Source organism: Chinchilla lanigera, unplaced genomic scaffold, assembly GCF_000276665.1.
Source record: "Chinchilla lanigera isolate Chin_1 unplaced genomic scaffold, ChiLan1.0 scaffold00121, whole genome shotgun sequence".
Classification (NCBI taxonomy): Eukaryota; Metazoa; Chordata; class Mammalia; order Rodentia; family Chinchillidae; genus Chinchilla; species Chinchilla lanigera.
Window position 1 is genome coordinate 1,001,604 of NW_004955522.1, and position 14,093 is coordinate 1,015,696.

The window sequence follows — 14,093 nt, forward strand, 5'->3', positions numbered from 1 at the left end:
GGGAGGGGAGGACAAGGCGGCTACTCTAGGAGTGTTTCAGCCACAAATCTTGGGCAAATCCGGTTTTAGGGCCGCGATCGACAGCCTCTTTTGAGACTGTTTCGGAAACCCAAGCCGAGACTGGGTTTGGGCCCGGGTGGGGAGAGGTGAGCGCGGGGCGGGGCGGGCCCGGGCGCGGCTCCTGCGAGGATTACGGCGGGGGCTGAGACCGCCGCGGCGCTCGCCCGGCTGCAGCCATTGCGCCTCCGAGCACCCCGCATTCAACAGGAGGAGCCCGCGCGGAGGACCCGAGCCCCCGCGCCCTCTGCGCCCCGCCGCCGCAGCCAGTGCGCCCCGCGGCCCCGCACGCCATGGCCAAGGAAGGCGTGGAGAAGGCGGAGGAGACGGAGCAAATGATCGAGAAGGAGGCGAGCAAGGAGCCCGCGGAGGGCGGCGGCAGCGACGGCTCGCACCGCCTCGGGGATGCCCAGGAGATGCGCGCCGTGGTGCTGGCCGGCTTCGGGGGGCTCAACAAGCTGCGGCTCACCAGGAGGGCCATGCCCGAGCCGCAGGACGGCGAGCTCAAGATCCGCGTCAAAGCCTGGTTCAGTATCCGCGCCTTCTCGCTTTCTCTCTCTTTGCGCTCGGCGCTCCGGGAGGGGATGGGAGGCACTCGGCGGGCACGCTGCCCGGGTAGGGGTCCGCTCCGAGCCCACCCCCCAGGCCAGCCCACCCTGGGGAGATGCTCAGAGGTGGCCCTCGCCCTCGCTCACCCGCTGTAGGGTGACCCGGAGGATGGTGGCGCCTGGAGCGCTGGTCTTACTGGAGTTCTCCATCCCGAAGGATGGCTCAGAAGCCGGTCCAGGGGCTGTAACGCTTAACGTGGTTAAACATATGAATAGCTGTCGGCTGACTGGGTGCCAGCTGCCCTTTGCGGAGTTTTACATGTGCAATCTTATTTCGTACTTCCTGGGACCCAGTTAGGGTCATCTTTCTGCACCATTACAGGTGAGAAAAACCTCTGTTCAGAGAGTGAGAGATTTGTCCAGGATCACTCAGCTGCCACTGACTGGCTCCGTAGGGATTTGACACCTGGTCTTTTAAACCTCTATAATGCTGTGCAGATGGGGCTCCGGACAAGGTGCAGTGCTGGGCCACCCCCCTGTACACTTCTCTCCCTGGAGCCTGGTGTAGGGAAAGGAACTGAGAAGTGGGAGGATCCAAGCCCACCCCTCTCCTCCTCCCTCCTCCATCCACTGTTTCTGAGGTGAAGGTGGGACCCCTGATCAACTCCTGCTCCTATCTCAGGGGCCGCCCAGCGCTCTAAGAGCCGCTGTAGCCCATTCCTGCCGGGGAAACCTCTCCAGACCCACACTCAGCTGAGATTCCCCAGAATGCAAGCTTCTCCCTGGGTATAGGCTACAGGATCATTTCCCCAAAGTTTTAGGGCAGGCTGACCAGGAGAGGCTCGCCGGACCCAACACTCTGCAGCAACCTGGGAAGCTTGTAAGGACAACTGGCTGTTTCCACAGAGAGTTGAGTGGAACCCCTTCTCCTCTGGCTTTCAAAAATCAACACACACAGCTCTCTAGTGCAGCAGCAGCCAGCTCGCAGGTTCTTAGGTTAGATGGGAAACCCAGAATCGATACCTGATCTAGAGGCAAGAAAATGCCCAAGGAGGTCCCCTGCCTTTACCACGTTAAGAACAGACAGGGGGATCTTTGGCAAGATCAGAGAACACTGGTGGGAGCTACAGGCACCGATCTTGGGTTCACCCCTCCTATTCGCGGCTGGTCAAGTTAGGCTCCAAACACCACTCTGAGGCCTTTCTGGGGAACTCAGGCTTTTGCAAACTGGAGGATCCTGTGCAAGTCTTTTTTAACTCTTACTAAACCATGCTGCTTGAATCTGGAAGGCAGAGTGTCTGCTCCTTTCACCCATAAACCCCAATACCTAGTGCAGCGCTTGGCACATTGGGGTATCCTGAAGAAGTCATTGCTAGATGGATAGGTTGAGAAAAGAGCTTGGAGGGGGATTGTTGAGTCACTTCTCCTGTGGGTAGAAGTACTTCTGCCTAGTGCAATTAAAGCTATGTACTGATAACTGATGGTTTCCTTAAAAAATCATCAAAGAGTAGTATATGTATACATTAATATTATGTGTATATATATTGTATATATATAATTTGTGACCCATCTTCCAAATTGAGGATGGGGTTCTAGGATTCTTAGGTCAAAGTCTATCTTCAGAGAATAAAATGTAGCTACTATTTTTTTTTTAAAGATAAGAGCCTCTTTTGCAGTGCAAATCAGTCTGTATTCTCCAACCTATGCATTCAGTAGCCTTATGCTACAGTAACTGCATAAATGCTTATAGGAACAGAAGCAGTTTGAAATAATAACTGTCAAGGTGAAGGCCAGGAGATTTATGTTCAAAGTCAGACACACAACTCTGTTCATTGGAGCGGTGTACATGCACACACACACACACACACACACACACACACACACACAGAGTAAAATCACTTCGTTGCCTCCATCCTATTTGTTTAGAAAGCCATGTGGGTATGAGATACAGTATCACAAAGAGCCCCAATTGATTTTCCTTTTGCAAAGCTAGAAGCAGAGTTAATCAGTTTTTCAAGGGAGGATTGGACCAGCATGTGAAGATGGCCCACTGGGCCCTTCTTCCTCCACTGGGCTGGGATTGGCTGGCCAGAGATGTTCATTGATTGTTAAGTTTTAGCCTTGAGATGCAGGATGACTCATTCTGTGTTTTTATGAATCAACGGCTGGCCTCATGGATGAAGATCTGCCTTTGATCTGATTTTTATTTCTAATGGAAGCCTTTTATCATCAAATAGGATATGCTTTTCACATGAAACTAAAGCATATTACCTCTGAACTAGTGTGAGTCCGACAATGAGGGCCCAGGTTGGTTACTCTATAAATTTTATGGAAATGGAAGAGAAAAGATAGGAAGAAATGCATATTTTATCTCACCTACCCTCTCATTCATGAGCTGATGAGATAGGTATCTTTTCTGAAACACAAGAGAACAAATTGAGGCCTGGGGACATTATTTGCCAGAAATTTCCCACAAATAGTAGAGCAAGGATGTGATTCTGCCTCTCCTTAAAGCTTTGCTGTTTTCTTTTCATTTTATTTTGTTCACCTTGGTTGAAAAGTCATAAAAAATATAATTCTCCTCTCTCGACCTTTGACATGCATGGTTTTTCTTTCACCCTTCAGTAATATGGATCATTTGCTCTGTTTATGTATGGCTTAAGGGAACTTTTTTGGGCTGTTCCCAGAGGAAGATAGCTTTCTCTGGAAGGGAGAGGTATTTGGTTAAATGTGGTGCAAAAAGAACCACTGCTCAGAGTAGGGGTGGGAAGGATAGCAGAGCTTCCTATCTAAAGAACATCAGCTTAGTGGAACCCATTTTACCAGTTATTCATGGAGCAGCTTACACAGTGAGAGGTTGGAATGGCCAAGTGGAAAAAGCATACGGCCTTTGAAGCAAGATGGGCCTGAGTGAAAGATGTCGCCGTGTTTCTTCCTGTCTATGTGACCTTGATGGCCGTGTCTCTATAGGCAATACTGTGTCACATGTGCTTAGTGGCTAGGAGTCAGACTTCCTAGACAAGGGCCCCAGCTCTGCCACCTGCTAACTGTATGTCACAGACCTGGCTTCTTGGAGGCAGAGCTTGACACAGGGATCCTTATTCAAGTGGTTTGTTGCAGGACTGCTTTCAGGACAATGGGACTAATAGAAGCAGGTTAGGGCAGAGGAGAGAGCTAAGCAAGCTCCTGATATGGTCTTAGCAGCTCCCACTGTACACTGCCCCGACACGGTCAGTCCCACCCAGAAGCAAGGTGGGGGGGGAAGCATTTTGTGGCATGGACTGCTTGCTAAGGTGGGCACAAAATCTCTGAAGCAAAGATGTTTCTGTTTGCCTTGGCGCAGTTCTCCAGGGAATCCAGTGGCTCTGAGCCATGAACAACCAACATTCCTAGGAAGTGGGAAGGGGAAGGAGTGGGTACACCACTTCCAGAAGGGACTCAGGTAGGGTACAGCCACACTTTCTAGTTGATACTGGCAATGCTGCCTAATTCCTCTAAAATTAGTTTCCTGCCTTGTAAAATGGAGATAATAATAGTGTCTCCTTTCTTAGTACTGTAATGAAGTTTAATGAGGTATAGCATATAAGACCTTTCTGATGAGGCCGGGCACATAGAAAGTGGTCAATAAATGACAGCCGCTATTATCTTAACTATTGTTCTTGGTTGCCATAGATACCCTGTATAGTCTGTCACTCAGACTGGAACTCTTTTTAAAGTGAAAAGGGCACTACTGATTACTCTGGAATAGCAGCAGCAAACTGGAACTGTGGTAGGCAAACCAGGGTGTGGGGTCCCCCCTAACTGAGGAGGGTCAGATCTGTGCCTTTGTTGCTATAAGTCTAGTCACAGAGGAGGGAGTTTCTGGTAAGACTTGAGGTTGGCTGAGGGTCTCCAGCTTGGGCTGCAGGAATGTATTTAAGTGGCCATTAACAAGCCTTGTCTCGTTTGTGGCTCAAATTGTCTTGTGGTGGAAAGGCACTAATGGATTGGGGACATTTATTTTCTCAGAGTGATTTACAGCAAGAGGCCATATGAAACTGCTGGAAAGAGACCAATCGGATGAAAAATGGTTCTGTCCAGTCACGGCTCCATTGGCTAATCTGAAAATGGGCCGAGGGCAGGCCACAGTAGAAGCCAGTCATCAGATTGGTGGGAGTCTAATATATCAGAGGAGCTAGGGGAAGCAATGAGCATTTATTGAGCAATTGTTATGGGCTGGGAGCTGAATTCCATGTATGTAGTACTGTTTCACTCCATCTCAGTGGTATCTCAACTTGCTCAGTATTACTGTTTCCATTTTAAAGAGGAGAACACGCACATCGAGAGTCCTCTCATGTTCACAGACCGCTAAGAGGAAGACTATATGAAAATCCAACTCTACCTCGTTCCTGAGTTTTTTATACTTGGGAGTCAGAGAGTCAGAAGACGTTGTCACAAAGCCACAGAACAGTGAGAGAAGGATAAAGGTAGAGACAGAGCTATGATGAGAGACAAAGAGACACAGAGGCAGACAGAAGTGGACACAGGGACAGAGAAATAACCATGAATGCATTTGATTAATTTAATATGGAACTAATAAGATTCAAAATTGCATCGTGCCATCCTGCTTTGCCCCGCAAATGGCCCTTTCTATACCACATCCATTTCCTATACTTCTGAGGTGTGGGATGCTTTGGGAATCCACCTAGAATCCAGTTGCAGTGACTGTTGACCCCAGAATGTTTATGCTGATTAAATGCAATCACCATTCCTTAGAACTACCCACGGTGTTGTTGGTCTTTCCCCAGCCTCTTCTGCTTGACTTGTCCATTGCTGCATGGGCGCTGTCCCCAAATAATCTCACATTAAACTGTCACTAATAAGGCTGATGCAGTGAAATATGGCCAACGATATTCCCTGTGCTTATTCAAACAAGCAAACGGAGTCCGTGAGGATAGGTGACACAAAAGTTTGTAAAGCTGAAAAATTGCTCAGAGAATTTAATACCCAAGCCAGGAACCACTCTGACATGAAGATTGAAATGAAATGTTCTGAATCACTCTGAATTAGATGGAGGTATCAGGATTTGACAGGAAAGGATGACTCCAGGCTGAGTCACATTTGAGCCTCATTTGATAATGAGATAGAGCTGCTCTTATTTACTGAAGTTTACATTTCCTCATTAACTGTGTCCTTGCAGATGAGGGCTGGGGATGGTGATGCCTGGTCTTTATCCAGGAGTGGAATGGATTTCTTGTTCCCCAGCAATTCAAAGAGGAAAGGACACTCAGAATCAGTGGTTCTTCCACCGCATAAGAAAAAATAAGTATTTTTTACCCCATCATATGAACTCACTGATTATATACCTAGCTATATTGTGCCCCTGAGAATATTTTGTCTCATTATCAATAAAGAAGGCTTTTGGTCTTTTCTCTACTCTCTGTATCCCTTCTTTCTATCCATAGCTCTATATATTCCTTTCTTCCTTCTAATTTTTCCATCGTAATGGTTGAAAAAAAAGTGATGTCTACTAAAGAATAACCCCACTAACAAAAACGGTGACTGGTAAAATATACATAGAGGGAAAACATCGAGCAACTGAAATTTGTTTGAATAACATTTTATGTGGAGTAGGAGTCATCCAAGTGGAAATAATTTCAGGAAAGTAAAAATGAAGTAAATTGCAAACAGCTTAACAGTGCCATTTAGAACATTTCAATTTGCTAAAAGTCACTTATGTCACCATCATTTTGATTGCTTTTTTGTAATAGGTATGACTTCAGAATTAAAATTTTTTTGGGGGGGAGTCAAAGTTATAGAATTAAAACTAATTCTGGGTGAAAAGGAAGTGCCTGAAGGAAGAGCAAGAACGGAGGCGATGGGCCTGTTCGGAGAAGGTTCGTTCGCTCAGCCTGTAGATACGAAGCCCTGCAATGAGATCAGCAGCTTGGGTAGGAGGTGAGGGAAGGTGGGGAGGGAGCTGTCTGTCCTCTGGAAAGTGCTCAGGATTGGGGTTAGAATGTGTTTGGACAAGTTGCCTAGCTCTGTAAGCATTGCCTTACTTATAAAGTGGAGATACAACCTTGTAGATCATCTGATATACCCAGTACTAGGTTCTTGTGAATAACAGATAGATCACAGTTACAGAGGAACTAATCAGATACCAAGTGTGGTGGCTCGTGATAGGCAAAGGGGATAATAGCTAGTAATCTTCACCTCACCCTGCACTGGCAAGCATCATGGCAGTGACAAAGCCCACTGCGCACATCGGCTTTGCACGTGATCTCCACCACCCCAAGGGGCAAGAAGCACAAGGATCATCACCTGTGTTTTTCAGGAGAGGAAACTAGGACTCAGATAGCAAGTTGAGACACTCAGAAACTGCAAAAGATTTATTCAGACTGTAACTCTGCCTCACTGTGGTTGTATGATCTTAGGCAAATAGCGCTTCCAACTCACCTTGGCAAGAGTGCCTGCGTTTAAGGACTGTCATGAAGATTAGCTGAGAATCTGTGAAACTCCCTGCTGTACCTTGCACAGAATTGGTGCTCAGTGAAGGTTTTCCTCCCTAAGTCAGCCAGGCTGTAAAAGACAGAACCAAGACTTAAGCTGACATCTCCTGGTTCTGAACTCAGTAGTTCTTTCACGAAACTACATTGGCGGCCTGGGGCAGGGTGCTGGCTTTTTAATCTTATTTTTGGAATTGGGAATAGACTCGGGCTGATCTACTGCTGCTACCAGCCCTCTACATACCCATGGGTGGTGACAAGGGTTTCTCCGACAGCAAAGTGTGCACAGGCAATCTAGCCTCGGGAGTTTGGTTCACTCCCATTCAGAGGAATCAAAATGCCACGACCTTGGGAACATCACTGACATTCAACACTGACAAAAAGCTCATCAAGGCAGAAAGAAACAGCACCCTTGTGCCCCCAGGTTCCTGCACTTCTCCTTTCAAGGAAGGATCCTTTTAGACATTTTGGCATTTGTCATAGAAGAAATAGTTTAATTAGAGGCAAGGAGAGACTCTTCATAGGAAAGGGCAGCAGGCATGTAATCTCAAATTAGTTTGATTCCTCTGTGTGTGATCTCATACAGGAAATCATTTGGAGCCATGGTATTAAAATAAGTGAATTTTGTGTTTCAAGGCCCAGGGGACAAAATAGATGCTCCAGTGAAAGGAGTTATTTCATCTTCAATGTGGCATTTTCTTCCTGAGAGAGTGCAGTCAGCTTCCGTCTTTCAGTCTCCTCTTGGCACTGAACCCTGACCCTCAGGGCTCAGCCTGATCCGCACCATTGTTGGGGAGCTAGGAACATGCTAAACATTGCTTCTCCACACAGAACCACTTGGCAAGCTAGAGCCATGGGCCTTGTTACTCTTGACTTTTCTAAATGACTGGGGCTCCCCAGGGCTCAATGCAAGGTAATTATCTTCTGTACAAGGAACGATAATGGCTGGTTTCTTAAACTGGCATTGCCGATACACCCAAACTGAATGGAAGCTTTTGCTTATAAAATAGTTACTCTTTGAAGTAAAACAGGCCTGGATTCAAATCTTCGCTCTGATACTCTTAGCATCTTCTATGGCCTTGGGAACATGATTTAGACTTTTGAAACCTCAGTTTTCTCATTTGTAGTAGGTATACTAGGAATACCTATGGGGTAACAATTTTTGTGTAAGGATAAAAAAGATAACATACCTACAGTGCTTAACAATGATGATGAAATATTTAATATTTGTTGAATGATTGAAGCCTGCATTACATATTATCTGTACAACAGATAGTTTTGGTGAGGAGAAGATGCAAAGAAATAGGATATTAGAAAAATTCAGCCATACATCATTAAAAATTTTTGAATGGGGTCTGCCAGTCAGTTTCATGAGTTTCCTCCAAAGGATATAATACCCTAAAATCAAAAGTAGTCCAAACAGGATGCACCACTATGTTATGTCCCAAGATGGTCAAGATCAATTCCTGAAGGACCTACAGAGGAAGCAGAACCAAGATGCATTGTGTTTCTCCTGTGTATGCCAAGCTTACAGATCTTCCAGGGGAAGGCCAGTCCATTCCTCCCTGACTTCTGTTTCTTATTTTGGTCATGCGAGCCATCATGATGCACTTGTTCCTGCATGCCCCCTCCCCTCCGCCTTCCATCTTCTCTCTCCCTTTGAGTTAATTCATGAGTTTCTACTGCTATGAGCTTCCTTCTTGAGACTCAGAAAGGCAGCAGCCTTTAGCTCCAGATGCTGTGTACAATTTTAGCAAGCCTCGGCACAAAGAGAGCTTTTTTCTCTTAATTTTCATATGTCAAGGAAGGAATCTTATTGGTTCTTTACAAATCACATACCAGCCCTTGGAGATTCATCTCTCCCCAGCCCCTGAAGCAATGAAAAGCAGACTGACTGTAGTTTTGTTTCATGCCTTCTACTGCAGACTAAAAGAATTGGGGCATCATGATTTATAGTGCACCAGCAACACATGGTGTGTTTGTGTGTGTGTGTGTGTGTGTGTGTGTGTGTGTGTATGTGTCTGTGTGTTGGGGAAGAAGGAGCACATAGATGCTCCAAAATCAGTAACAGGCAGTAACCATAAGGTATGATGTGTGACAAAACATTACAATGAATGTTTACATTTTTAAAAAAAATTATTACACATTGCCATTAATCTTCCTCAAAATACTCCCCCTCACTTCAAATACACTCATCTTGTTGTTCTTGCCAACATCGAAAGCAGTTCTTCAAGTCCTCTTTCACGAGTGTCTCCACTTGTTGCTTTCATGGCTGCTTTGCTGTCTTGAATAGATTGAAAATATTTACCTTTCATGGTCATTTTGACTTTGGGGAAGAGCCAGGGATCCCATGGTGCGAGATCCACTGAATAAAGTGGACAAGGACGTGCCATAATGTTTTTACTAGCCTGTTTTTCCGTTGGATGGCAGTCAGCAGCAGCATTCACTGTATTTTTTTAACCATGTATTGTAAAGACACAAAAGAGGGATTTCAGAACTCCTTCAGAAACGGCAAGAATGACGACATACATGTGTCTGAAGTGAGGGGGAGTATTTTGAGGGGAATTAATAGCAGTGTATCTAATTTATAGGAATGATCATTGTGACAGCCATCCTGGGCAGACGGAAGTTTTCCCCACCCAGAAAAAGTGAACGATCAGAGAGGGAAGTAGAGATGACAACTCTCTTCCCTATCCTTGCGTTGTATATTTCTCAGCACAAAGCAGTCAAATACCATTAAACAATACAGATATTATTTTCAATTTTGAGACTGATTATCTTTCAGATCTCCTTGGCCTCTTGGAAATTCCAGGAACTTTACTATCAATTACCTATCACATGCCCAGAATGATGCTTGGTGAGCAGTAGGCACGCAATAAGTGTTTGCTGGATGAGTAAGTATATTACTGACTTTATCCAAATAGTAAATGTGACCCTTGTAGTGTAGCCAGTGGCGTTTCACATGGAGAGTGGCTTCAGGTTCCCCTCCCTCATCTCAGCTTTCTCCAACAAGAATCTTATTTCTCTTCACCATTTTCCCCGATAAGAAATCTAAACCTCCCCTAACCTCCTCCTCCAATTTGCAGGTCTTTGAGCGTGAACTTGGAAGAACACTGTGTTAGCTTTTATTCACTGTGCCAAAATACCTGAGAAAAACAACTGAAAGGAGGAAGGATTTATTCTGGCTCACAGTTCCAGAGGTTCAGTCCAGGGTGAGCTCTCGAGAGGCTGAAACATCACAGCAGAAAGGAATGGTAGAAAAAAGGTGCTCACCTCATGGCAGCAAGGAAGTAGAGAGAAAGAAAGAGAGAGAAGAAAGAGAAAGAGACAGAGACAGAGAAAGAGACAGAGAGGAAGAAAGAGAAGAGAATGAGAACAAGGGCAAGGTCCCTTATGCTCTTTACGGCCAAGTCCCCCGTCACCTGCTTCTTCCTTTCCCTCACCTTCTAACAGCTTATTCAGCTTTGGGCTCATCAGTTGATTGGTCTTTTGGTAAGATGAGTGCTCTCACAGTCCAGTCATCTCTTTAGGCCCCTCCTCTGAACACTGTTGCATCAATGATCAAACCCTCAATACATAAGTCTCTTGGAGGACATTTCATATTTAAATGATAAAAAAATACCAAAGGAACTATATTTTCTCCTTAATCCAATGTGTTCCCTTGGAAGCAGACATTCAATTTTTGTGCTCTCTAATAACTACTTCCCTTGGCTGGGAAATGTGGGTCTCTGACTTCTCAGCATGCTTTGTAATTTCCTCCTTGATATCTGGCTTTATGAGGTGCTGCAGGCCAGGAATCTCAGAAACAACCTCTGTGGAGCTTCTGACGACAGTGATTCTGAGGGCACTAACCCAGGTGTTCCCACCATGATTGTGAACCTCATGCCCCTCCAGCATTTATGGTAAAGCAAAAATTTTAAAGAAACAGTATTTCTTTGATTCTGCCCTCACTTTCCTTTGTAGGCATCAGATCCATCTCCACCATTCACCCTTCTGTGCCTCCAGGAAGTTGGAAGTTTCCTGGAGATGTGGCCTGGATGCTCAGAAACTCAGTTTCCCTGGGCCCCTCCATTGATTCTGCCCTTTGCCATTGCCCTGTGTGTCATTTCTACCAGAGCTACGCAGTGTCCTCATTTCTACTGTACTCTGGATAGAGTCAGCCTCCCACCATTCAGTATTCATAGAACCATGCTGTTACTATTTACTTTATATAATCATTATTACAATAGTCTGTATTGAATACTCAGGCACTACACTGAGTATTCTTTAGGGTCCTATGATGCTGAACATTTTACAGATAAAGAAATACAATGAGAGAGATAGAGAACTTGCTCAAGAGCACGTGGTTAATAAGACAGGGCTGGATTTAAACAAGAGTGTGTCTTCCTCTAGTTCCCACTCCTTCATTCTTTCTGCACTTTCCTTGCACAGGTTGCTGTCAGTTACAAAGCCCCTAAAACAGGTGACCTAGAGCGGCCTAGAGTAGCAAGCACTATTTTCAAACTCTGGCTTTTCCCTTATCACCACTGACTTCTTCATCCAAGCCCATATTCTCCAACTCACTCTTCCCTTCGGGTGAGGTTTGTTGTGGTTGCCAGAAGACATGACTGTTCTTCATGCCAATAGACACCCCACGGGCAGCTCTGGGCCTGGACAGTCTCATTCCTGTGATCCTGGTAAACTCTGAGGAGACCTTGGCACTCTGCTCTTCCTAGGTCTCTCTCCGTCCTCCCAACACACTTGTATCTTTGATCAGACTGTCAAGTTACAGACTTTCTTTACAAACAAAAACCACCCTTGCCTAGGATCAGAAAGAATTACTTGTCATTCATCTATGTTACAGTTAGTTCAATCAGCTAGTGAGGAGCTGTTCAACTACCCTTCCTGTGACTGGTCAAATGATTATGTGACTAGATTCTCTTTGTCTTCCCAGCCAAACTCAGTTGTTCTGAGGCTCCCTAATAAATTCTGACTCAGCCTTTTGCAGCCAGAACTAGGGATGTGTAATGCAACCCTCAGTGCATCCACCTCCCTGAAACAGGGCTTTTAGGCTCAAGGACATTCCTGTCTGACACAAGGAGAGAGTCCTATACCTCTGGGACTGTTAAGAAATAAGCAAAGGCAACTGCCACCCTCACACCCTCTTGGATCCTCTGCATCTATGTCCTCACCAGCAGCATGCATGGGAAACTTTGCTCCCTCCTGATATTCTTTGGACAATTTTTCCTCCTCATCTACTTTCATTTTCTTAAGATAGCTGGGTCTGTTTACCTTGAAGAGAGCCCCAACTTCCAAAATAGTTGAAGAGCAGTGTCAGACCATGGTGTTGTTTAGAAAACATAAAGGCTGAGTCCACTGATACAATACAGAAAATGTCTCAATGCTTTGATTTTCCTCTTTACATCTCTCCAACCCCTCCTGCTTACCCCAGACTCTCTCTCTTGCTCTCTTTAAATGCTCCCAGATTCCAGAGCCTTGTCCTTGCTACCTAGTGTCTTTTGCATCTACTTTTGTTTGCTGTTCACATTGCTGCTTCTGCTCTCTAAGAGTAAATCTCTGCTCTTTCCAAAGTACATCAATCAGTCTATGGCCATACCACCCTGAACATGACCGATCTCGTCCAAAGTACATCAATCAGGCAGTTTTTGGATCTTCTTAGTTCTCCCTTTCACCATAACCCCAGTGAACACAACAAGGGTGCCAGACAAACACACTGAGAGATGATTCCTTTAACAAGGAAAAGGAAGAAACTAAGCTCTTATTATTTCTCTACTTTCATTGCCAGTGGAAGAAGTACCGTTGGCCAGCCTCTATGTGCCTTGTTCTAGGCACTGGACATTGAAAGGTGGATTCCTAGTTATTCATAATCTGCAGAAAAAACAAGTGGAGGGCACAGCAGTCAATCTTAATTGTCACCTGGGCTGGATTGAAAGACTGTTAGACAGGTGATTGGACCATAGAGTCCTATGTGTAGCCACTGATGTTCATAGCTAAATGTGCTTTTAGGAGCTGAGGTCACTTGCAGGAGGTGGGGCACGGGCTGTGCCTTTGGAAGGTGTATCTCTTGCTGGCACTCTTCCATTGTGCTCTGCTTCCCAGATGCCATCAAGTGAGCAACTTTATTCCACCACACCCTTCCGCCATGCTGTTTCTGCCTTGGAGCCAAGTGACCATGGACTGAAATTTCTGAAATGATGAGCCCCGTTAAACCTCTCCTTTAAGTTGTAGGTGTCGTACATTTTGTGTCAGCAGTGGGAAAGTCGACTCATACAGATAGTAATTCTGCTTCTGTTTCCTTCTTTGGCTCAAGAAACTTAAGTATCCAATAACCGGATCTTAAAGTCTGATGCTTCAGTCTCACTAGCCATGTTTCAAGTGTTCTGTAACCCGTTGTGGCCATTGGCTGCCATATTGAACAGCACAGATACAGAACATTTCCATTAACAAAAGATATCAAATTGTACATTGCTGTGCTAATCTTTACTCCCTTCTTTTTTTTCCAATTGAAACAACTATTTTGTTAAAAAGTTAGTTTTATCAGCAGCAATGTCTTAGGAAATAACTCTCATGTTATAGCAAAAATGGACTGCCGTTCCTTGGGAACCTTGCCCCCTGTGGCTCCGCAGAGAAATCAAACCATGGTCACTCTGCACTTTCCCACTGTGAAGAGGTGGTTGATACTGGAAAGGCTGGGGAATGGGAACAAAGGGAATACTCACTCCCAAATAAATCTTTCCTGTGAGAAACACCTGATCTAGTGAAGTGAGTTAATAACTACCCTCTCTGTGCCAGCTATGGCCCCTGTGCAGCTGCCTCTTCTGGAATTGGCATATTGTGTAGTCATTTATTTGCTGATCTCTGAACTCCTGGGAAGCACTGATGTCCTTGTCACTGTTGTAACATTATTGCCTGCCAAACCCCAAAACACAGAGGGTCTGCTGAATTTAAATTGGCTGAGGTTGAGTGTTCTATGGAGCCAATCCCTGCCAAGCACTCATTT

At 45.4% G+C, this 14,093-nt stretch overlaps 1 protein-coding gene across 1 annotated transcript in view; it reads left to right on the top strand.

Moving 5' to 3' along the window:
• Window positions 1-210: 210 nt before the first annotated feature.
• Vat1l (vesicle amine transport 1-like) overlaps window positions 211-14,093 on the top strand; it is a 161,135-nt gene continuing 147,252 nt past the window's right edge. Inside the window, exon 1 of the mRNA XM_005409340.2 lies at window positions 211-583. Within this exon, the coding sequence (XP_005409397.1) occupies window positions 351-583 (233 nt within the window). The 5' untranslated portion in view covers window positions 211-350. The remainder of the gene's footprint in view (window positions 584-14,093) is intronic.